The sequence below is a fragment of the Athene noctua genome, chromosome Z, assembly GCF_965140245.1.
Source record: "Athene noctua chromosome Z, bAthNoc1.hap1.1, whole genome shotgun sequence".
Lineage (NCBI taxonomy): Eukaryota > Metazoa > Chordata > Aves > Strigiformes > Strigidae > Athene > Athene noctua.
The window spans coordinates 66,333,607-66,359,035 of NC_134077.1; the positions used below are offsets into that span (position 1 = coordinate 66,333,607).

At 40.3% G+C, this 25,429-nt stretch overlaps 1 protein-coding gene across 2 annotated transcripts in view; it reads right to left on the bottom strand.

The window, feature by feature from the left end:
- Positions 1-16,129, bottom strand: part of LURAP1L (leucine rich adaptor protein 1 like) — a 27,776-nt gene extending 11,647 nt beyond the window's left edge. For both annotated transcript variants that reach the window (XR_012635604.1, XM_074932751.1), the window contains exon 1: positions 15,548-16,129. Coding sequence is in view for 1 of the 2 variants with exons in the window: in XM_074932751.1 (XP_074788852.1) it covers positions 15,548-15,772 (225 nt within the window). In the remaining variant the exon portion in view is untranslated. The remainder of the gene's footprint in view (positions 1-15,547) is intronic.
- Between the last annotated feature and the right edge of the window lie 9,300 nt (positions 16,130-25,429).

Below are 25,429 nucleotides of genomic sequence, written 5' to 3' on the forward strand. Positions count from 1 at the left end.
GTACTTGTGATATAATGTATTGCTGGGACATTTTCCCATTTCTTTCCTCATGTTTTTTAGGCTTGTGGTAATCTTCAGACAACTAAGGAGCACATACAAAAGCTACATAATCGAAAGTTAAATTTATGTTCATTTATAGTTGCAGTTTACTGATCTAGTCTATTTCTGCAAACTGAGCAAGTTACACTGACCTTTTTCAGCTGCGTATCCATAATGAGTCACAATAAAAACATTATGGCAGGTTACAGAAGCAGTCTTGATTGCTTACTTTTTGCTTTCTTTTGCAAAAGAGAATATTTCTGCTCTTGTTTCTCTTGAAGACTCCAAGATTGTTAAAACCCTCATAGTAGATTTTTAGGCAGTGTTCATTACACTCACTATAGTGCCAGCTGTTCAGAAAGCGAGCAGTCTTGAAATCTTCAGTTTCTGTCTGCGCCCGTGACCTTGCTAGTTTAAAAAGAAGCTCTACGCTAGTCATCTTGTTTCAATGTGCTGCAGTTCCAGTGCAATCCTCCACCAAATGGTTCCGACAAATATTTCTATAGGTCCTGTAGTGAAATTTGGCAGCAACATAACATAGCTTTGTGAACAGTGTTTTTTAACTAGGAAGGAGAGACGGTGTAATTCGACATCAGCCAGAAGAGGATTCTCCTTCTGTAAGCAGAGCTTACTAAACACCCATTAGTTAAATCAAGGAAGCGGGCAGGTCAGATCTGAGACACCACCAGAATAATCAGGAGGCAGAGCAACTTCATGAGGGAGCAGGTTAGCTCAGTAAGCAATGAGTGTAAATAATTTAATGAACAGGTTTCAAGGACATTTCTTGCAAATATATGAACAAAACATTATGCTACTATGGTTATCATCTGGTATAGGAAATTACAGTACTGGTGACTTACATTTCTGTTACGCCACCATATTTTAGCATGTTGATTTTATACATAGTAATTGATCCCCTTCAGACTTTAAAAGAAAATACATGCCACCAAGCTGTGCACTTTAATTGAATTATATCTGTAATTAAAAAAGTAGATCTCAAGGCCTTTTTCCACTTCACTGAAATGTGCATGATCTTTTTCTGTGGAGTATCTGTGGGCAGCCTGCCATTTTTATTAATACCTAGTAAAATCTCAATTATTTTGATGAACCATTCACTCAGTAGGATACTTTTTTTAAACATTATATTATTTGAGGTATCTTGTATGCTTAAGCATAACACAAAATTCTCAGGCCCCAAATTTTTGTTTGTTTATTCTAGTTTTTTTGGCTATCTTTTTATTTTACTGTGAAAAAGAAAAAAACCAATTTAAATACCTACTTAGAAGATACGATCATGATTATCAGAGAGAAACATGCTATAGATCAGAGAGCAAGTAGCAGGAAAAAAATAAAGGTTAGTTAAGTTCCTATTTCATCATGTCCTGCCGAAACAAAATAAAAGTTAAATCAGCTCTTTAAATATGGAAGCATCACAGAATTCAAGGAGAGAAATATCCAGCCTCAGAAGGATGAATTAATATAAAATGAAGGTCGTGATTATTTAAAGCTTAGTTGAATGAACATGAAAGTGAGCAGTGAGGAAATGTAGGGGTTTGAGAAAAGAGAAAAGCTTCTAATACTATTGGAAGTTTTTACTGAATGTTTCCAAATATCCCATGCTGCTGTCATAAAAGCAGCATCTGACCTTAGAAACAAATCTACTATAACAGAGGTGAAAATGTCCAGAAAAATCCATACTATGGACTCACATATGTTGACAGACAAGATAATACCACTGCAATCATTCAGGTCAATATGTGGTGGTAACAATCGGCTGTGGGTGTCAGAAAGTGTTACAACAGATGGACGATCACATCATCATTATAACGTGTTCTGGACATGAGCCACAACACAAGACTGTATGTGTCTTCCCCACTGGCATGAGACAGCACTGGGGCTTAATAGCATATTTAGATTTTTTTTTCACTGATTTCACTTTCTGTCTTATTTATGCTTGTCTTGACCAAGACATGCTTTTAAAAATACAGTGCAAAAATAGATAAAATATTTGTTCATTCCTGAATTAGGTTTGGTTAATGAGCACTCCAGACCTGCTCATCTCTTTAAAATGAACTAGCTTTAATTTTGGCACAGTGTAAGTACTCTGCACAGTAGTTCTGTAAGCACAGAACTAAAATAAAAGTGAAAGATGATAATGGGCTTTGCTTACTGCTATATTCAACGTTTGAAACATTGCCTTTACGGAGACAACAGTGATCTTCACCTCATTATTACTGTTAAAAAAAAAAACAAAAACAAAAAAACAAACAACAAAAAACAAACAAAACAAACCAAAACCCAAACCCCACCTTGTCTCATTAAATTAGAGCCAAGACACAACAATGTTACTACTGAAGACAATTCTATACTTTCTTGAAATTCAAGTCTGCTTTCACAATACCACTGGAGAGAAACGTAAGATTTTTAAAAATTAAAATTCTTTGCCTGAATCTCCCTAGATTTCAAAATGGGATTCTGCTTGTAATACTTCTGTGGCCCTGTAGATGGGGTAGGTCCTGTTAAAAGCATACTTTTAATCTAACAAGAAAATCTTTACTAAGGCAAATTCCTGTCCGATTTACTGAAGGTTTATCCAAATAAGAATAAAAAGGAACTTCAAGACTTGATTTTTCAGTTTCCCATGCTCTGCCAGCAAGCAAGTGTACAAGAAGCTGGGATGAAGCATAGCCAGGACAGGTGACCCAAACTAGGCAAAGGGCTACTCCATATCATAAAATACCATGCTCAGTATACAAACTGCAGAGAGTTGTCTGGGGGGAGGATCACTGCTCTGTCACCGGTCAGTGAGCAGTTGCATTATCACTTATCTTTTCTTGGGTTTTATTTATCTCTTTTTTTATATTCCTTTTATAACAATTATCATTATATTTTATTATTACTATTGTTATTATATTTTATTTCAACTATTAAATCATTCTTATCTCAATCTGTTAATTCTACTTCCCCCCCCCCCCCCCCCGATACTCCTCCCTGTCCCACTGGGAGAGGAGAGGAGTGAGTGAGCAGCTGTGTGGTGTTTAGTTGCTGGCTGGGGTTAAATCACAACATGAATCAACATCTTATCAAATAAGTTTGGGGGTTTTGTTTCTTTAGGTTTAATCTGTGCACTGTTTGAAGTTTTGTGTCTTTCAGATTCAGCCCTATTTTTTCTTTACAATGAAAAAACATCCAAATCTCACCACCATCCTGCTAAAATATGGTTCATACACAGGCTTTGTGCCTATCTGAATGTACTAGTAAATTTGAGATTATCAGATAAAATGAAGCAAAGTTGCCTACTTTGACTCTTTCAAACAAAAATATCCATCCGACTTATAGATCCAGATACCTATAAATCTTTCTCACCCACTAAAATGCATCAACCAGCTAGCAGCTAACCTGCATCAGAGATCTCCAAGTGAAAAAGCCAGAAGAAAACAAGAGGTTAAAACATTTTTAGCAAGCTGAAACATTTAATTTGGCCATCACAACTAGCCAAGCAGGCTGCTGCAGGCTATACTAGCTGCAGCTTTTGAGCCCTTTTGGCTCAAAAAGCCAAAAGGCCCTTTTTCTCCTACAGAACACACTGCAGTAATCTGTTCTGGAGGTCATGAGGCATGATTATCCAGGTAATAAAGTGAAAACATATATTAAAACCTCAATAATCAGAAATCCTATGCTTCTAGCCAAGGGCATCTCATGAGACAGCAACAGCAGTAATCAGTCATGAACTATAAAGTTCAAGGAAAAAAACAGGTACTGTAGGTTCCAGTCTTTCCATATTATTTGATCCCTCCTTTGATCAATAGCCATCATCCACACCATGTGGTACAGACATCAGCTTCTCCTACATCACTCTAGCTCATGTCATATTGTTCTTTTTATACCTAAACTTCTCTTAGCAAAGATTTCTACACAGCAGACTACTGAGGCAGTGTGTCTTGATCCTAGTTCAGAAAAGAGCATTAATCATAACTATCAAAAGAGGTATTAGTAGAGCAGGAAGGAATCATTGGTTAAATTTCCCATTTTTCCTACTGAGGAAATACTAGCTACTAAGCTAGTTGGGGAGCAGAAATAAGGTGCAAGACTTGCACTAGATGGCTAGGAAAAGACAAATACGACCTTTGCCAACAACCAAGAGTGACCTGGGAAGCAAGAGAACTAGACAAGGAAATCTAAGACAAAACAGAGTTGGACTTGAAAAGTATGACTGTATTTGGATAGACCTGGTTAGGATTCTACTGAAATCAGTCTGTCATTAAACTTCAACAGGTAAAATTTAAAAAAAAAAAAAAAAAAAAAAAAAAAAGATAAATTACAAAAGCTTAAACATCATGTTGTTTGGGTTGCATTTCTTTCTCTTCTGAAATGGGAGGACTGCTGCTCTTCACTGGTGAATGCATAACCAACTATAGGAATTGATGGTCACTGTTAGCTACCTTATCTGCCTGTAAGGAAAACTGCAACTGTGCCTCCACTGCATTGCTCCAGCCACAACAACTACTGCTAGGTGCTGAAGGAGTAGATAAATTCCACGGGTATTTGAAGATGAAGAAAATTACTGTTGCTTTGGCATGCTAATAATAGTACTGCTCTTCTCTTGCAGAGAGGCTTTCTTCTCTACTGTTGCAAGATTGACAGTTTTCTCCTACAAACCCTGTAACACTAGGAACCCGTCACAGGCCACCACTTGAGACTGAAATATTTCAGTGTACGGCACAATTCTCCCATGACATATGGCTAGCTATTAATGGTTGAAATGTTTGAAGTGGCCCTGTGAAGGCAAAACCCACTTGCAGGCACAGATCAGGAAAAGTCCTCTAAAAATTATTGTTCTGGCTTCATGTTTCAAGTCCTCTCATAACTGTATAGCTTTGAGAAGACCAGAACAATTGTCTAAGGTTGGAGTTTACAGTGGCTGCTAAATGACTTCTTGAAGTTTTCATGGTTTTGCACAGACTCATCCAAATTATGTTAGTCAGAAAACCTGCCTGTCCATGGAAAAGATTCTTCAGTACAAAACTACATAAAAACCTACATTGCCACTGGTTTTTTGTCATGTACTTTGTTCTAAACGCATACTGTTTGGCTTTGTCCAACAGAGAAAAGTGTCTGTATTAGCAGCCAAACTTAGAGAACAAATTCAGGCTTGTGATATGGCTGGAACAGGTCTTCTCCAGGCACTTTTCCAAACTGTGGCAGTCTCATCCCAGGAAGGATGCTAGATATTCACTAGTTTTCTGAAGAGGTGGCAAACCAATGTAGATTCTATATCTGCTTACACAGAAATGCTTCACAGTTTTCTCCTTGCTGTCAGAACTGTTTTTCCTAGTCATTTATAATTATTGCAAGGGTCAAGGTCAGAATCTAAAGGTTTGTAAATAAAAAAACCCCAAAACAGTACTAAGAGAATCATGTCCAATGTTTATGTCTCAGAAGCACATATTTGAGTTACAAAATGCAGAGCAACCATTTAAAATAGAACATTTCTTTAAACCAGTGGAAATTCTGTAGGAAGTCAGAAGAAATACCCCACAACAGCCTCAGAAAAATGTAAAGTGACAGAGCTGTTCTACCTTTGTACCTTTGGGTAAAAATGTGGGAGCTTGGAAACACTCAGCACATTTGTTACATTGTATTTCTTGCATGTTTGCTTCCTGCTCTATCTAGAAAGAGGTAGGTTTCATAGCCAAAGCAGCAATGCAGGAAAATGATGCTCCTTTTGGGAAGCATTTTAGTCATGAATGCAGCTGGTATCTAACAACAGTGAACAAAATTACAAATTAAGCCAGTACAGTGTTTATAAAATTTGAAACTCCAAGTAGTTAAATAGCAATTTAGCATTACTTTACAGGCACTAAATGCTTTCACTTCACCTGGCGCTGCACCCAGCAGGGCCATACAGTATTGTAAGGAGTTTATTTTACAGCACAGCAAATGAAAGATTCAGATAACTTTTCCTAGCAACTTAGCTAGTTTGTGTTTCCTGTTAATTAGCAAAATGTTCCATACCATTTCTTTGACAAAATTCAAGTATTAAGAAATGACAAGTTGGTGGGGAGGAAGGAGAAGGATTAGATTGCTGAGAGCAGGGTTACACAGGTCTGCTACTATTGTTCTTCTCTGTGTTTATGGAAGCTCTGGGAGGGGTTGCATATTCTGACAAAACAATAGCTAACTAACACCTGACATACTCTCTAGTGCCCTCTCCTTATCTCCTTTTATGAAGGAAGGAAAATTCCTTTGAACCAGCTTCAAGGGACAAATCCTCAGACACATTTTATTCCACAGGCAGGCAGGCAGTGGGACTCACCACTGGAAGACGCCACAGGATATTTCTGAAATAACTGACCATCTGAATATGCTTCTAGGTTTGAAAGAACTTGAGCTGGTTTTTTTAAACCTTTCAAGGCTGTAATACATATGTATTTTGATCACCCTCCAGTCTAAGATTCCTTTCAGTGGGTTATCATGAACATTTCCCCGACACAGTTAGCATCTCTTGAAGCTTGCAAACTGCTCAGGTACATGGCTGAACAGCTTTTCAGGTCTTGATGAAGAGACTGGATCCACTAGTCACTTCGGACACAACTCAGCTCTCACTAGAGACAGACATGGAAAGACATCCATTGATGGCTAAGCTGAAAATGACTGATGACAAAGAGAAAGCATGTTAAAATCTAGAAAAACGAAGGAAGATTATTTTGATAAATATAGTTAAAATCCTTCTCCAAACCACATCCTCAAGTACTGTTTCCTTTACAAAACAGAGCCTAGACATGTTGCAGGCACAATCCTTAGTGATGTTTTAATTTGACAGAAGCCACTACATGGCTGTGAATTCAACTGCTGAATTAAATATCCTAGTCAGGTACCCATCTACTACAGAAAAACAAATAGAAATACTATGTGGATTACAATGCAACTGTTTCAATGGACGCATTAAAAAAAACCTGTCTCTGCCATTGTAGGCTTTACTCCTAGCCCAGCTACAGCTTGCTACAGACTCAAAATAAGAGTATACTAGGAATACCAAGGCCATTTGTATACTCTGTGAGTCATGGTACAGAGTAAAATCAAGCTCAGAAAGCAACTTACTCTTGGGTCGAGGCTTACTATTTCATAATCAGCATCACTATAGTGGGTATAGACACAGAACAAATTCCTGTTAGATCTGGTTTATATCCATTCAGCAGATAAAGGAGGAGCCTCTCACAGACATATCCTTAACTGCAAAGTGCAGAAGTGCAGGGATGTTTTATCTTCTATATTAAAGAAACTTAATTATTTTAATTATTAATCTCCTCCTTTGCTTTTACTGAAGCCATATGTTTCAGAACAGATATTTCAGCCTCTTCCTCAAACTCTGTAGCAGTCACTTCTATTCAGTTCTTTCTCTAACCCTTCTCAAGTCCTTAAACAACTTATCCTGTCTTCCACAAAAAAAGTTAATGTTTTTCTTAAGTGGTTGAAAAGACCAAGATTCACAGGTTTAAAATTTTTAGTTTTATGATTCCCTTTAGGCATTAACTTAAGTTATCCTATGACAAGGATGATATTGTACTTGAAACTGTACTTGAAAACAACTGTATAAGGCCAGCAAGAACAGTTTAAGTGACCAAAATACATATGGACTTTCTTAAGGAGAAAGAAAACAGAATAACATCTAACAGAGTTTGGTTTTCTTGCTGTGTTTTTAGCTTTTTTTTTTTTTTCTTCTTTCCCCTAAGCATTCAGTAAATTAATCAGCCAAAACTGAGTAATCTTGCTCTTCGGAATTGCTGTGTTGACGGAAACCCTCACATTTCAGTCCAAATTCAAGTTTCTCCTGCCTCTTTCTTCAGGTGCTTTTAACAGCTGCAGTTGTAAATAATGTAATACCTTTCCGACAAGCCTGCAAAAAGCCTTTTTTGTTGCAGTTATTTTAGAGCAATATTTATCAATTATCAAATTACTTCTGAGACATCACAGCTTATAAAGTCATCAGTTTTCTATATAGCTCCAGTACAGATTGTTAGCATTCACAAAAACTGATAGTTTCAAGCACTGCCTGTTACCTGTATTTCAGTAAGAATTTAAAAGATTACAGACTGTGTAGGGGACAGATCCTCTGATCTGAGGTGGCCTAGCATTGCTGCCCAAGTAGTTACTGACTTCTAAGATTAAGAAACCAAATGATACATGGATGCCACCCCAGGCTCCAGTTGTCCAACTAGATACCAGGTCCCATTCCACATCAGTAAGGACAAGTGGGTGGTTGAAGCCAAGATTCAACAGAGAGAACAACTGGCATGAAAGGAAAATGTAATCCACCATGGGTAAATGCTTGTGACTGTTTGTGAGAGTGAGGGCTGGAAAACAAAGACTACAAGTCTGTCTTCTTATCAAAAAAGTTCTCCTTTTGTTATAAGATTGCCCATAATTTTCAGAGTTGTTTGTCTTTACAAATAATTGGAGAACCATCTTTTGGAACTGTTTATATCTAAAATGCCCAACTTCTGTGGTGAAAAACCAAGAGAGAAATTGCATCCAATTAAATTAAATTTCAATTTCTTTTCAACAGCTCAGATCCTCTGCCTTTTTAATCCTGTAACTTCATCCTCATTTGCTCCAGATTCCAGTAGCCAGCCTCTGTCCCAGGACACAGACAGAAAGGACGTGTCCACTGTGGAAAGCTTACTAGGTTTTGAGCCTGAATCAGAGGATAGACAAAGGATCTTGTAACCTTTAAAAAATTAATTGATTTTTTTTTTAACTATTTACTGTCAGAAAAAAAAAAAAAAGTATTGAAGAGTAGAAATGCACTTCTTGGCCATCACCTCTGTTCAATATATGTATTTAGTACTGTGGATTTCAAGTTTTTTCTGCTCACACATGAAAGAAACTTTTCAATTCAGTTAGACCTAAGTATTCACAAAAAACAAACTATGCACACAAAATGATTATGATGAAAGGGATGGAGAACCTACCTTGTGCAGACTGAAGGAGTTAGGTCTTTTCTCTCTAGAAAAAAGAAGCCTCAGAGGGGACCTCATTACATTATTCCATTAGTTAAAGTGTTGCTACAAAGAGGATCGAGTCTCTCCCTTCACAAGGAGACGCATGGAGAATACAAGGGTCAACAGGTACAAGTTGCACTATGAGAGGTTTCATTTTGATATAAGAAATATTTTTTTTTACAGTGAGGACAATCAATCACCAGAAAAATTATGCCAGGGACACGGTGGACTATGCATTGCTGGAGGTTTTCCAGATGCAATTGGACGGGGTGTTTGATAATCTCATTCAGGCCCCCTTTCCAATGAAAGGTCAAACCAGATAATATTTGAGGTCTCTTCCAGACCAAGCTATTCTATGAAAATCATGCTGTTCTGCTTATTTAATCAGAAAGTTTGTAATCTGTTTACTGAAAGCTATTGTAAGTCACTTAAAATGCAGAGATCTATGCAGAAGGGTTTATCCTTCATGTCTTCTGTTACAAACTGTCAGCAGACTTTAAAAAGCAACTTCAAAGGCAAAAATGTTTCCTCTACCCTTGAAACAAAGTAATCAGGAAAGAAACATCATGAAACCGTAATATATATTATTTGAAATAATGACTGGCAGAAGTCTCACTGTACATGGCCAGTCTAACTGCAAGTCTTGAGTAAAGTATCCCTGACGTAGCTGTGACGATCCATACACAAGACAGAAGCACTTGTACTGAAGTATTTCACACTGATGCTGCTAGGTAAGGTATCAGCAATGTTTAAAAGCCTCTTGGTCAAGCATAGCCAATAATGCAAGCACATATTCATCTGTATTTCCTGGACACTTAAACCCTTCAGCAGCTGCTATAGCTGAATGTGAATAGCCAGAAGCAGTGACTGAGTGCAACATAAAGATGTTCCACAATTCAAATCCTTTTGCCATGTTTAAATATGCATTAATTTAAATAACCCTGCTCACCTCATCCCTCCAAAGATGATCTGAAAAGATGGAAAACTTGACAACACTCAGGTATTATAATTAGGTTGCAATTTTTTCTTGCTAGATTTGTCCATTTTCCCTAAGGATCAATCTACAAATCCCTTCTAACCTGAGTATCCTGGTATTACTGCCCAGTCTGCATTATATGCAAAAATTACAAACTCCTCTACCACATCATGCAAATTAGAGGGTATGAAGGAGAAAACTCATTAGCAAGATCCAAGATTACCAGCTTCTTCAGTGAACTTCAGGAGGACTTGGGGAAATAAGTTGGCTTCTATTTCTGTATGCCTTCTTTCTACTTTTAAGAGCCTCACTTTAGGGATTCACTGAATAACTGCGGACTAAGAAATCAAGGTTAATCAAACCCTCCTACACAGGCTTGAGGCTTAGCTACTAGTAATTTTGTATTTAAGATTTTATCTTCAATCAAGTTTTTAGGCAAAAATTCCAATTAATCTAACAGAAAAACAGCATCTGATACACAGCTTTGCACTGCTGACTAGACACACTGAACCAGATCTTGGCTTCAGTTAAGTCAATTGATGTTATCATACAAAACAGTGAATGTAGCAGCCTGTACCTACAGCATGTGTTAAAGAGATGTTTCAAGTCATAGCTGTTGATTTTTTTTAAAAAGGTTTTTTAAAGAAACCAATAAAGGGAGATCTCCCTACAACTGTGGTTCTAATAAATCTATGCAAATCTGAAGTTGTTCAAACTCTTAAAAGCTGGTAAAAGAGAATTACATCAGCTCTGCCTTCCAACCTGCAAATTAATTTATATGGAAAGGATAGGTAAAGGGTTAGGAATAGGGAAAGGAAAAAGACTGGCATCATAATAATCCCATTTGCCTTAATTCCAATCAGTAAAAAGTAGTTTTACTTTTGCTTCATTTTGTTAGGGCTCCATGATAATTAGCCTTCTAAAAAATAGTTATACTAAAACAGAACTAGGATAGCAAAGGGGGAGAAAACTCAGTAATGAAAGAGATTTGGAATATGCCTCTATCTCAAATAGCATTAGCAGAAATCTGACAAGCTCAGCTTCTTAACAGTAGGACAGTAGGATTGTTTCCATTTCTTTATCCCTTCACCCTAAAACTGCACTCAGAATACCCAGTTTGGCCTTCCGACTCATTAACAATATTTGATCCTCAGTGGCGTTCACTGGAAGGAATCTCATCTAGAAGTCCCAGCACTGCCATTTACCCCTCACTTCCAAGACACAGTTCACCTTTTCTGCCTGAAATATTTTCATGCAAAGTATGCTATTTTTTTTTAATTATACACAATGCAGACTATGTTTAACTCTTTCAGCTTTCAAAGGGGCAATAAAGAGTTGTTATGGGAAACTTTTGAACGAAAAGAAAAAAAAAAAAAAAAAAAACAAAAAAACACCACACCCTTTTTCTTCAGGTGTTAAGGAAAATCTTCCTTTGAGTAACGCCAGAACTTGTGAAGAAGAAATGAGGTTTTTGATGCAGTATCATTTCGGACTGCAGAATGAACCTCACTGATTATTTACTGCAGTGTTTTGCTGTTGAAGTCAAAAGTATTGAATGGTGACCTCAGGAGCATGATACACCAGGAACGGTGCTGCAGCTATGGAGGGTTATTATTAATTCCCCAGTGGAAGATTCCACTTAAAATACCACAGAAGGAAAGAGTTTAACATTAACATTGCAATAAATTTCATACTGAATAAAGGGCATATTGGCTAGTAGGAGGCAGTCATCACATCCTAGGCTGGCCAGAGCACAGTGTTTAGACCCACACTAGCAACTACATCTTGCTTCTCCTGTTACTTGATGGCCTTCTGCCTCAGAGGTTTACAGGATCCTGCACAGTCTCCATTATTACCGTAGTGCAGAAAATGAAGGTAAAGAAAGGGAAGGAGATCTGGCTCAACAGGTCCACATTTCAAGAAAGATACTCTGTGGTGCTTTGTGTGTAATTCCAGTGACTGCCAGCAAAATCAGGTTAAGTGGAAAAGAACATACACTGGGAACAGCGAAGGGATCTGAAGAAGCAAGATGTGAGCCTCCAGGCCTTCGGCCAGATGTACAATAGCCACCCACACAACACACAAACCACTGATCTGTTAGATGCTTTAACTAACAGTCAAAACCAGCATTTCTAAGTCAAGTATTGACATGATAATATGCTTGTCTCTTAACATTCCCCTTCAGCAGATGACACAGGGAAGGTAATCACTTCCACCATTTCATTCATGCTTTTCCAGGCCAAGGATGCAGCAACTTGATGAGATAAAAGTTCTCAAAGCTTCCACCATCTCTCTCTTCCTCACAAGTATCCAGTCCAACAGATATCGCTACTTTGTTCTGAAGCAAGATAAGCCCTAACTTCTCCTATACAAGATGGATGTAAGAACAGAAGATCAGTTTCTTTTGAAGGACAAAAGTATGCATTGACAGGAAAGGAGATGGCCCTCCAGTTTTAAATTAACAAAAACTTCCACCTACTTTCACTCCTGTACGTTTTAATTTACTCTGGACACTGGACAGATTATACTGCCTGAGCTGACTTGGTGTCCTCTCCCAAGATTTACAAACAGGTTCAGGTATGCTTCCTTTGTTCTTTACTCTCAGGGGCCAAACAATAGGATGTCAGGGGAACACCATAATTTAAACACAACTGTAAGTCAAAACGTACTAAGGCAGTATCTATAAAATTGCTTTGTTTGTCAGATTTAGTTGAAATTTGTCAGCTCAGACACAGTCATTGTGACAAACAATAGCCGTGGGAAAGGACAGAAGTTGAGCTGCATAATAGCACAATTTGTAAAATGCCAAGTTTAAAACAAAAAACCAAATAGACAATAGCCACATCTGTCCAAAATACCCTTAACAAAACCAAGAATACAGGAAGATTACGAAGCAGTAATGCTCAGCATCAAAGATCAAGATGTCAGCACAGTAACCAGTGTCAAGTTTTTTATATGTGGATAGAAAAGCCTGAATAACCTTGTTTTGTAAACACTTACAAAATGTTTGTCTCAAGCCCGAAATAAGCAAGCAAAAAAATCACAGATGTGTCTATTCAAAGTTCAGTGAGTGGGCTGCAGAAGCTGCCATCATAGCAGAACTAGAAAAAAATAGCTTGGTGAATGACACTTGGTTTTCTAAACTTCTAATCTTTTCCAATTTTTGCATCTGTTTACTACTGCAGCAGCTATAAACTACTTTTCTACAAGTTCCAGGTCTCTTAGGCCTTTAAGCCAAGGCAAAGGCTAACATGTTGCAAAGAGGTGTGAAATAAACGGGATAGAAGTTTTGGCTCTGTTCAAGGAATAATGGGTATAAAAAAGAGAAAGAAACATAGAAAGAAAAAGTCTGGGTTTTACCTGACGTTATTCTTAAATGATCAGATCTGTACATTGTCACAAAGAAAACTGCATAGGGGAAAGTGACAGATTAAGAACTTGATGAAACTTGAAGGATTGAGGAAAATCCTTTAATTGCTGAAGCGAGTAGAGGAAAACCCCAGGAAGACAGCTCACTTTCATGGTCTGGATTCCAGAAGATAGCCGAGAGCATCTAAAATACACAGATAGAGTACTAATACTTCACCTTTTACAAACAGTCATTATATTGGTGGTTTAATGAGCGTACACAGACTAGAAGTCAAACAGGAAGGGATGTGTAACAGAACTCCCCTTTATGTAGCATGAGCAATGAGTTCAGATGTGAAAGTCAGACATTGAAGTGACAAAGAGAGGTCAAGGATGTTGTGACTAAAACACGTTCATGCTGAGGGCAGGGAGGGAAAACAGGGAAACTGGATGGCAGGAGGAAGAGGCAAATTAAAGATAGTGACATGAAAATTGCAAGTGTAAAGTAGGTGAAGAGACCAACTCAAAAGGAATAGGTGAGGAAGACAAATCACTCGTTCACCCCCGCCCTTTAATATGCCTAACTGTCATGACATGTCTAGACAGTCATGTCAAGAACTCTGGCTACTGTATTTGTTTCCTATGTAGTCCAACATTCGTAAGTTTTACATTTTAAGCTACCTGCGGGTCACTCTACAACCCTTGTGCAAGTTTAAAATTCAAAAATAAACATGAGATATGCTGATGATGTTGGTGTTAAAACTGAGATTCACCAAATTATTACACCAAAATACATTGAGAGATGGATTTGTGAGGATCTCTTAAATCACATGAAGCCATACAATAGTGTGATTTATAAATTACCTCTCAAGATTAAGGACATCATCTTGGCTATTAACTTTCAGAATATCCATGCTTGATTTTCCTTCTCCCCAATCAAACTTATTCTTTAAAAACTTTTACAAATCCACCCACCTTTTGCTTATATATACACATATATATATATGTAAGGTTGCACAGGGACTGATGGTATGGCATTATACTTGTTCACATAGTATGAGATTGCTTTCACTGCTGCAAATGCTGAGTTCCAAGATAGTTGCATAAAGTCATCTCAACATGTTGCCAACAAAATCCTCATCCCAACAAGATCAAATTCCACACTGTTTTCAAATAAGCTTAGTGGCAAGAGTTATGGAAAGGGCTGCTAGCAAAAAGAGTCTTTTGAGATCTCACATAACAATTACATCCTAATAAAAGTGGAAGCCAACTATGCTTACACATCTGAAGTACTCTGCATTGTCAGAATCATATCTGCTGAGTGTTCACTTGTTGCTTGCAAAGAGTGGTTTTCTGGTTTGCTTTAAAAAAAATGAAGCCAGTTTTACAGCATCATCAAAAAATTGAGATGGTGACATACAAAGTAAGACAAGCATCTGCACTGATAATAAACAAGTCAGAAGTTTAGAACTAAATACAGCATGGTCCCATCATGGGCCACTGGCAAGAAAACCTCTCAGCCAAACTATAAATAGTTGTTCAAGAATTACAGTGCAACTTTTGTACAGTCTGGAACAAAGTAAGTCCCTGAAGACTAATGTCCAGAAATAGAGTCACGGAAGACCCGGACAACATTTCAGCCCGAAAACATCCAGTGTCTCTTTTTGTCATTAATCACCGGCGGGTAACAGGTGCGATGCAGAAAGTGCATTTACAGCAGAGAGCGGTTAGTGCTTTATTTCGTTTATGGAAACACCGGCTTTCAGTACTTTTAACGAGCTGACAGAGGAACAGAAGCCAGCAACGAGTCCACTCCACAGAAGCCACGCTGCGAGAGCGCGCCAAGCCGCACGCCCTCCACCCGGACGGCCGCCTCCTTACCGGCGCAGCAGCGGAGGTCGCCGCCTCCCCGCTGCCACCTCGGCGGCACCGGCCCGCGGCGGTTGGCGGCGTGGCCGGCCCGGAGGGATGAGGGGCGCCGGCGCTGGGCGGCGGGCAGCACCGCCTTCCTGCGGCCGGCCGGGTCGCAGGCTGGGGGAAAGCCCTGCGCGCCCCGGCCGACCCTGCGGGGAGCGCTGCCCACGGAGGGCCGGTGCCGCCGGGAGGGAGGCGGCGGTGCGGGGGGCCTGCAAATGCTCCGAGCGCTGCCGCAGGGCCCTTCGGCCAGCGCCCGGCTACTCACCATCTCCTGCCTCAGGAGGTGAAGTTTCGTCTCCAGCCTGGCCAGGGCGGCGGCGTGGCGGCGGCGGGGACCGGTGACCGCGGCGGTGCCGCGGCCGGGCGCGGCAGCGCCGCCGGGTCGTCCCGGGAGCTCCTCCCCGCGCAACGGCCGCGCCAGGCTCTCGGGCACCTTGCGCCCCAGCTTTTGCTCGACGTCGCGGAGGTCTGGCGGGGCGCCGGGCTCCATAGCTTGCCCCGGAGGGGCCCGCGGCGGCGGCGGCGCCGGCACTACCCGCGGCCGCCCGGCCGCCGCAGGGGCGCGGAGGAGCGGTAATCCGTGGCAGCGCCGGGACCGGCGGCCGAGCCGCGCAGGTGACCCGGCGCAGACATGGGGATTTCCCGGGCGAACCAGCCCCCCGCCCTTCCTCGGCCCTCCTTTGCCACCGGGCGCAAAGACGAAAGCGGGCAGGCGGGGGCGACGGAGAAAAACTCCCCCTAAGCCAAGGCGGGGCGCGCCCCGGCCCTGCTCCGGCAGCGGCACCGCGATGCGGCCCGGCGGCGGCCGCCCGCCCCGAGCACCGGGACCCGAATCACCGCGCGTCGCGGCCGGCTGCAACTTTAAAGCCCGCTGGCAGGTGGAAGAGGCGCGGCGCGGCCCTCCTACCGTAATGCCTGGAGAAGAGGCGCGGAACGGCCGCCCCGCACGTCGGGGCGTGCGACGCCCCCCCGGGAGCGGCCGGCCGGGGCTGGGGAGCAGCGTGTTCCTTCGGGGGAGGAGGAGAGGGACGGGGAGGGCAGGGGGGAGAGCACAGGAGAGGAGAAGAAAAAGAAAAGCGAAGAAGTGAAAAGAAAAAGTGAGGGAAAAAAAAGAACAACAGAAAAAAGAGAAAGAAAAATAAAGTAAGTAGTCTCCAGAGCTCTGTGACCCTAGATCACTTTCTAACAGGGATAGGAGTATACGCACAGTGTGAATTTTATTCCCACTTGTCAAGTTTTATTGCAGGCACGCAGATTCTCCCCCCCCCCCCCCCAATTATTCTTGTTATTTTTATACCCCCCTCCTCCTCTTGTTATTTTTATACCCCCCTTTCTCCTCTCATGCAGACAGCAGTGCTGGAAGTGCCCTGTTGCTTTTTGGCCCTGGTTATTGCTGCATACACCTGTCACAGCACTGAAAAAGCTTTTAGGCACGAAACTTAGGGTATGAATAGTCCATCCACAGAGCTGCAGCTGACGCATGTTGGGGGGGGTTGAGAGAGTGAGGCCAGCCACTCCGTTTGGGAGCCAGGTCCTTTATAGCAACTAGCATCATGAAAAGTGGTGTGATGAACTCGGGAAAACAAGATATTGTTACAGCAAACTGGAAGGTCTCTGTGAAATAATTTAATCAGTACTTTAAAATCTAAGCATTATTGATCAGGGAACTTTGAAAGCGTTTTGTACAGTCAAGCAGAAATCCCAGAGACATGTATGTTAATTGTAGGATTTTAAGCCAGGATCCTTATTGAGTCAATATAATCAGACCCTCTGGAATTCCTTTGCTTGAGACACATGCAAAGACATTTCTGTCTCTCATATTTGCCGGGACTGTCTAGTTCAGATGACAAAGAAAAATTGATATTCTTGTCAAAGAAAGCCAAAAGAAGCCACACACACACACACACAAATCACCATCCTTTTCACTGCCACTACCCTCAAATGTGTCCTACAGTTCTATTTTCATCTATGAATATTTGGAGAACAGCTTGTATATAACCTCAAATTAATATTGATTTGTGCCATTCTGTAAAATAGCAAGGATCATGCTGAAGTTCTTCCTGTGTGAACTATGAACAGCTTGTTGGTAAAAGTTTACATTTATATTACTGTTCATGCAATATTGAACTATAAAAGGAGGGTTCTTTGTTAGACAAGAAACACCTTATAAAAAAGGTAATCACTCAACTGTATCCAAACTTTCTTTTTGAAGAGATTTTATAAAAACAATGCTCTTTTTTTGCATTTTTTTTTTAAATTTTAAAGATTTCAAGTTACCTGAATTATTTTTTTCAAAATAATGTAAGAAAAAATAATAAAAAAAATCATGATAACTTTTTTTAAAAAAGTGTTCCTATTGATAAAAAAGTTCCCTGAACCCGACTGTAAATAAACCTAATGAAAATAAGTTCTTCCTGTTGTTCCAGATGAGAAACATCCAGAAAATAAATTATACAATGTACTCTATGCATTCATGAATTTATGCATTACTATCTGCTGGCCTGATACTCACCTCCCTCAGGCTTTGCATCAGTATAAGAGCATGCAAGTCAATGGGTTTACTCTTGAATTACAAATACTAAAAGATGTGCCTATGATAAAGCCACCCTATTGAATCTTTGGGGTTGCCAGATTTTGTAGACTAATCTGTGTTTCAGGGAAATAGATTTCTCCTTAAGTAAACAAAAACACGTACATGAAGCTATCTAAATTGTATTTTCGTCCTGTGGGACAGATCCTCTGTCTTGATTTTAGGATCATAGAATATCTCGGTTTGGAAGGGACCCACAAAGACCACAAAGTGCAACCCCTTGCTCCTCACAGGATTACCTAAAACTAGAACATATGACTAAAGTCTAATTCAGCTGCTCCTTGAACTGACAGGCTTGGTGCCATGATCACCTCCCTGGGGAAACTGTTCCAGTGACTGACCACCCTCTCAATGAAGAACCTTTTCCTAATGTCCCATCTGAACTTCCCCTGCTGCAGCTTCATTCCATTTCCTTGTGTCCTGTCACTGGTCACCAGAAAGAGGACATCAACCCCTCCACTGCCCACCTTGAGGAAGTTGTAGACTGCGATGAGGTCACCCCTCAGCCTTCTTTTCTCCAAGCTGAACAGACCAAGTGACCTCAGCTGTTTCTTGTAAGTGTTGCCCTTGAGGGCTTTCACCATCTTGGTCACCCTCCTCTGCACACACTCTTAACAGTTTGATGCCCTTCTTGTATTGAAGTGCCCAAAACTGCACACTGTACTCGAGGTGGGGCTGCACCAGGGCAGTCTAGAGTGAGACAATCACCTCCCTCAGCCAGCCAGTGACGCTGTGCTTGATGCACCCCAGGACACGGTTGACTCTTTTGGCTGCAAGGACACACTGTTGATTCACATTCAACTTGCCATCAACCCAGACCCCCAGATGTCTTTTCTTGGTGCTTTTCTCCAGCCTCTCATTCCTCAATTTGTATGTATAACCAAGATTGCTGGAGAATATGGAACTTGCTCTTGTTAAATTTCATGAGGTTGATGATTGCCCATCTCTCTAGTTTATCCAGATCTCTCTGTAAGACTTCTCTACTCTCAAGGCAGTTCACAGCTCTTCTTAGTTTAATATCAATGGCAAACTTACTTAATGTATATTTGATTCTTGTGTCCAGATGTTCTGCTGATTGAGGATGCCAGTTAAACTCACGACACCACAGTGAAAAAAGTAGGCTAATTTTACTGTTAATAATTAAAGGATATAACTAAGTAATACAGAAAATAAGCAGTACGAAAAATACAGAATAGTACACTTAATTATTAATACATACATTTAGGCAAGGTAATGCACCTAATCATTACTTCATGATGGGGAGAATAGTGATTAAGAAAGATGCATCACCACCTGCATATGTTACCAACATCCAGACCCGCAGTTGCTGGGGAGCCCCAGTTACAACGAGGATTTGTAGAGCCTGTCTTGGCAAGTGGGAAGTCCTACATGATCCGTTCCATCCATAGGTGAAGCATACAAAGTTGCGGCAAGAGGGTCCAGCCTTATATACAAAAAACAGCAATCATAATGACTTGCACATTTATTTGAGCAGAAACATCTGGTGTCATCCTCCTGTTGGATTCCACCCAAAGCCTGGCCAGGGCTCAAGGAGGGGGGAACCAGGGGAATTTCTAACAAGGCCAGATACTTGGGTTCTCAGCCTTGAACAAGGCTAAGCAAGGGAAGTGGGACAAGTTCTCACAACATTTCATCCTCACTACTGCTTACATTTTGTCTAAGCTTCGTCTTTCACTAGTGAGCATATTTCGTTATTTTGTCTAAGCTACATCTTTCACTACTGAACATATTTCATTAATGATCAGATACTAATTAATAAACACTAATGGTAATACAGATTTTACTAACTAGTAGATACTAATAATGGATAATGTTTGGTTGTGAGGTTCATCTAGAGGTCAACTTTGTTTCAGGGTCTATTATTCAGGCCCGAGCACTACACCATATCATTTATAAAAACATTAAAGAGCACTGGCACTAGAATTGAACCCTGGGGAACCACACTGATGACTGGCTGCCAGGCTGATATAACCCCATTTACTGTCACTCTTTGAGCCTGACTCACCAGCTACTTGCTCACCCAACATATTATGGGCTTGTCTAGCTGTATGATGGACATTTTGTCCAGAAGGATGCTGTGAGAGACAGTATCAAAAGCTTCACTGAAATAAAAAACCTCCATATAGACTGCCTGCCCTTGGTGAACTAGGTGAGTGACCTTGCCATAAAAGGCAGACTTTATCCTCATGAACCTGCACTATCTATGACCAATGACTGCATTGTCTCTCAAGTTTTCAATTTCTCCATAATTTTACGAGTCACTGAAGTGAGACTGATAGGCCTGTAATTACAAGAATTATCCTTCTTGAAAACTGGGACGTTTGCTAGCTTCCAGTTGATTGGGACCTCTGCAGACTCCAAAGACTGATGAAAAATAAGAGAGGTCCTGTGTTGACACTGTCTAGGTCTTTCCATACCCTGGGATGAATCTCATGAGGCCTGTAGATTTATGTGCATCCAGCTGGAGCAGCAAGTCTCAAACAACTTCAGAGTTGGCTGGGAGTTTATTGTTCCCCCAGTCATGGTCTTTCAACATAGGGCTCTGGGAGTTCCAGGATGCGTCACTGGTGTTAAAGACAGAGGTAAAAAAGTCATTAAAAGTATCTGCTTTGTCTGCATCCCTATTTGTGAGGTGACCGACCTCATCAAGTCACAGACCAATGTTATCTCTGGTCCTCCTTTAGCTCTTAACATATTTTATAAACACCTTTATGTTGTTCTTCACAGTGCCAGCCAATTTGAGCACTTATGGAGCTTTGCCTATATGAATTTTCTCCCAACAGTGGTGAAGAGCATCTCTGTAGTCCTCCTATGTCACCGTGTTCTCTTCTGTCCTGTGCTGTCCACTCTATGGTTGAGATCCAGAGCTTTTTGAATCTCTTACTTTGAATTGCTGAATAAGGTCATTTAGATCAATCTTTGCATCTTTGCGAGCTTTTTTTTTTTTTTTTTTTTTTTTTTTTAAGTCCAGATAGATGAATTCAGTGATTTTAATGCCTTGCAAAATTCTGTAGCTGGAAGCCTTGATTGTTCAGTCCAGCAAAGTGTGGATGCTTGTGTAGATAAGAAACTAGGCCATTCAGCCTCTTGTGGATAGGCTCTCTGTTGTTACACCATCTTATCTGCATATCCTACCGGGTGTAAAAGCCAAGGAATAAAAGTTTCTTCATATGATTCTAGTGAGCACTGCCTCAGACTTGCCTAGGTCAAACAATGATTTTTCATAAGAAATAGGTGAGTGGATATTATGATAAACATTTTGAAAGTAAACTGGGGGTCCTAAAATGATTGCACTGTGTAGTTTTTCTTGACTCCTTAAACCTATGAGGCCTGGAACACGGTACTGTCTTTGTCTAGAAGGGTTGTAGTACTGTAAACAAAACCATAGTGCCACCACACAACACACCTGCATTTTCCAAAGATCACACTGTCAGCTTGATTTTTATGAACTTTGGGCATCTAGTTTAATCAGGTAACTACTTTCTAGCCTGTAAGGCAGGATCCTTATTTTAAAGGTAGTTCTTTGCAGATTTAGCTCTTGAATGATTGCTGAGGTTAATCACATGGGAGATCAGAGGACAAACTCACTTTATGCTTTCTTTTGCTTTCCATAAAAGACAATACTTGTTGAGGAGTGCTAGAATTCAAAATGGAAAGGACCAGCATGACAGAAGCAAATATTTTATAGGGATGATATACTTAAGGGACGAGACACAGCAGCTCAGGTTGTTTATATCATTGATTTTAATAATAATGTATCTCTTTATAATATATTGGTTTTCAATGTCTATTAAATAAAGTCTTTCAGCTCTCTTACAGGTCAAAAGTAGCTGTAATATGATAATACAATGTAGGAATTTTCCTGAAGCCAGATCCAAAGGGGGGACATGCAGCAAGGCCCTCCCTCAGCTAAGGTTCAGTCCAAGATAAATTTGACTCAATGATGTTGGAAATATTAGTCCAATCCAGAGACTGCTTAAGGTTTCCACTTAACTGGGTGGGCAATCAGACAGATCTTGACCTTTGGCCAACATAAAATGCTTAGCCATAATGAGCCAAGTGCTCAGATGTTTTCATCACTAACACCCTTTTATAAAAATTACGCTGGAAGAATGTCTTGGAAAGTAGTCAGCAGGTACCTAGGTCCATACAAGTTCTCAATTTCCTTAAAGTGTTGACATTGTCATACAGATTCCTACAGTACAACAAGAAGTTTGGTTAATATTTAACCTGGAGTTATGTCATATCAGACTGTGGATGAGTAAAGGTTTAAAAAAATAAATTTCCTGGTGGATAGCCAGTTGGGGTTATTTTTCATGATGTAGTAAAATAGCCCTTTTTTTAATGAGGAAACTATTCCTGATAATGAAGTATACTTTTTCTTAAGTGTTGGACTAAAGCTATACCATATATAATGACCAATGAACATCCAGTTCAAACCACCTCACCCTCCTATACTGACTTATCTGAGGCTGTAAGCAAAACTGGAGACTGTGTGCAGAATATATAATGAGGAGAAAATACTATTTGCATTGCTTATGCCAAGAAGCTGGGGATTCTGATGAATAAACCATAGGAGATGAAGTTTTAGTAATCTGGGTCCTGAAGGAATCCACAGTCTCACTGAAGTAAATAAACCTTACTCAAATAAATGCTGTAAGTGGACCTTCCCTTGAAAGTATGTGCTACAAAAGTGGGACCTTTGTCTTGTCTTCAAAGGCTGCAGGAGAATTAAAAGAGTTCCAGGTACATGACAACACAGGGTGTGGTAGACAGGAGTCCTGTCTTTCCTGCTTTCAACTAGTTACCTCACCAATGCCAATATTCTTTGTCAGAAGCTTCTAGGAAGCAATTGTTATTTGTTTATTCAAACCAACACCCAGAGGAGGGTGAGGTGGTTTGAGCTGGATGTTCATTTGTCATGCTTCTGTGTCACATTGCATGACTCCTACTTGGGGAGGATAATGCTGAACTTCTTAGGTAGGTCCTTTAGGAGAAATGAAGATACTCTAGAACTGAAGAACTACTTCAAATGAGTAAGGTCAGGCAGACTAACAGAAGCTATTAAGAATCACCATCAAGGTGACTATTACTCAAATTCACTAAGAAAATAAGGCCTGGTGTGTGCTTACAGAGCAGGAGAAGTTTGGGTCATACTAACCAAAGTCAGAACTTTCACCTGGGACAATGCAGTGTGTAGGCAGTTGATGCCAAAACAGGCTTTCCCTAAATTTAAGACAATCCAGCTATAAGAAAAAGATCTATGAAAGCCTGAAATGGTGATCAAGGGCACCTTACAGTGACAAACTGTTAAAAGAGAAGAAAAAAGAACACAGGAACAGCATTTAGGAACACGGATCAGTGTATTTCTTGGCTTTGTTTAAAGGTATGAGATGAGACTGCTGCACTTGCTGTTTCACAAACTTGTAAAAGAACCCAGAACTGAAGGCTTACAGAGAAGGCCCAGTTTTTCAAAGTGTTTGTAACTTGTACTAATGCACCCTACTGACTTTACAGGCATTAATCATTGCGTGTAGAGAACATAGAATCATATCTAAAACATTATTATTCTTTCTCTGCTGCTTTGCCCATGTACATACATGATTTCTTTAGCCATTACCACCACTGGGCAAAGACCAGTAATACAACCCAGCCTTTACTTCAAAAATACATGGAACAATGAACTGCAAGCTTAATATCAAAGCCTTAGAGGTTTTTATCTGTCCCAGAATTACAGTGGTAACTATACTGATTTATATAAGGCTGTACGCAAAACTGGAGATAGCGTGTAGAATTCTGGGCAACACCCAAGAGCATGTAGTCATCTCAGCAACCTCCAAATCCAGTGGTTTAACCTTTTTTCCCAATTGCAAACTTCATAATATTTTCATGCAGAAGATATGCCACTGTACAATAGCTTTAAATCTTCTGACAGTAATTTTTACAGTCTTCTTAGCAAAGCAAGACTAACAAAGAAACACAGCACAGATCTCCCAAGGTGTATGAGCCACTGATTGAAAAACTACTTCAATATACTGTGTTCCCATTACACCAACAGAAAATTCTTTTAGCTGCTATGAAATTCATAATGTGTGTCAGTTTTACAAATAATACAAACAAGAGAACTCCGGCCAATGCAGCAGTCTAGACTGAAGCTTTTTTTCCTGGGACAAAAAACCTCCAACCATTTTGCCCTAAAGTTGTGTCAAAACCTTCACATCAGGTCCAGACATTGGGTTACATCACACCTACAGCATAAAGCAAATTAAACTTCTAGAAGCAGTTAGATCTGATGCATCAGGAAGCAGCAGAATAACCACATCCTATGAGTCATGCTCATCCTTTGCTGTTTTGACATTGTTACAGGAGGAAATGTGAGAGTTGCCTAGGGGAATTTCTAAATCACATAATCACAGAATCATCTAGGTTGAAAAAGACCTTGAAGATCACCTAGTCCAACAATTAACCTAACACTGACAGTTCTCAACTATACCAGATCCCTCAGCTCTATGTCAACTCGACTCTTAAACACCTCCAGGGATGGGGACTCCACCACCTCCCTAGGCAGCCCATTCCAACACCTAACAACCCCTTCTGGAAAGAAATGCTTCCTAATATCCAGTCTAAACCTTCCCTGGTGCAACTTGAGGCCATTCCCTCTTGTCCTATCGCTTGTTACTTGGTTAAAGAGACTCACCCCCAGCTCTCTGCACTCTCAGGGAGCTGTAGAGGGTGATGAGGTCTCCCCTCAGCCTCCTCTTCTCCAGACTAAACACCCCCAGTTCCCTCAGCTGCTCCTCATAAGATAAAATCCTCCAATCCTCCTTCAACTGTCTTCCCTTCTACTACCACAATTGCATCTTAACACAAGGCTTGGGTATGGGGATTGTTTTTGCTGTGAAATTGAATGTTATTATTTTATTGTAACACCGTTTCCAGACACCATCACTTTGCTGGAGCCATTTTCAGTTTTACTTCTGACAAAGTTGGACGTATACATGGGCACCAGTAGTTTTATTCTTTTAAAAATTCCGGCCTGTACACTGAGTTGAGAACACAGCATCCAGCACCTACAGTGGAAAGATCAGGTCAAAGATAACCAACGAAGTAGCTAGAGAAAATCTGTGGGGACAATTTTTAGTCTGTGTCATACTGGGGTAGCAATGTTACCTAGGGATCACTTAATAAATAAATAAATCTTCCATAAGAAAGAAGGGTTTCAAAGGAGCCTTATTCTAATTATGATAGTTCTTGCTTATCTGTATGTAGAATAATAAAGTATCTTATTATTGTCAGAGGTTATCCCTATTTCAGTTTCTAGTGCTTTGCTTCCAAAACATAATCTAATTTGTTTATCTCTCTTCACAAAGGGAAGGAATTTCTACTGAAAACTGAATCACCTTTGTGAGACTCAGAACACCAAGGTCTTTCCTCACATAATCCTCACATATCCTCATGAAAGCATCAAGTGTATTGCACACAAGTGCCAAAAATACTCTTGCATACAGCAACATTTTTTTTCAGTTTTTATGAGCA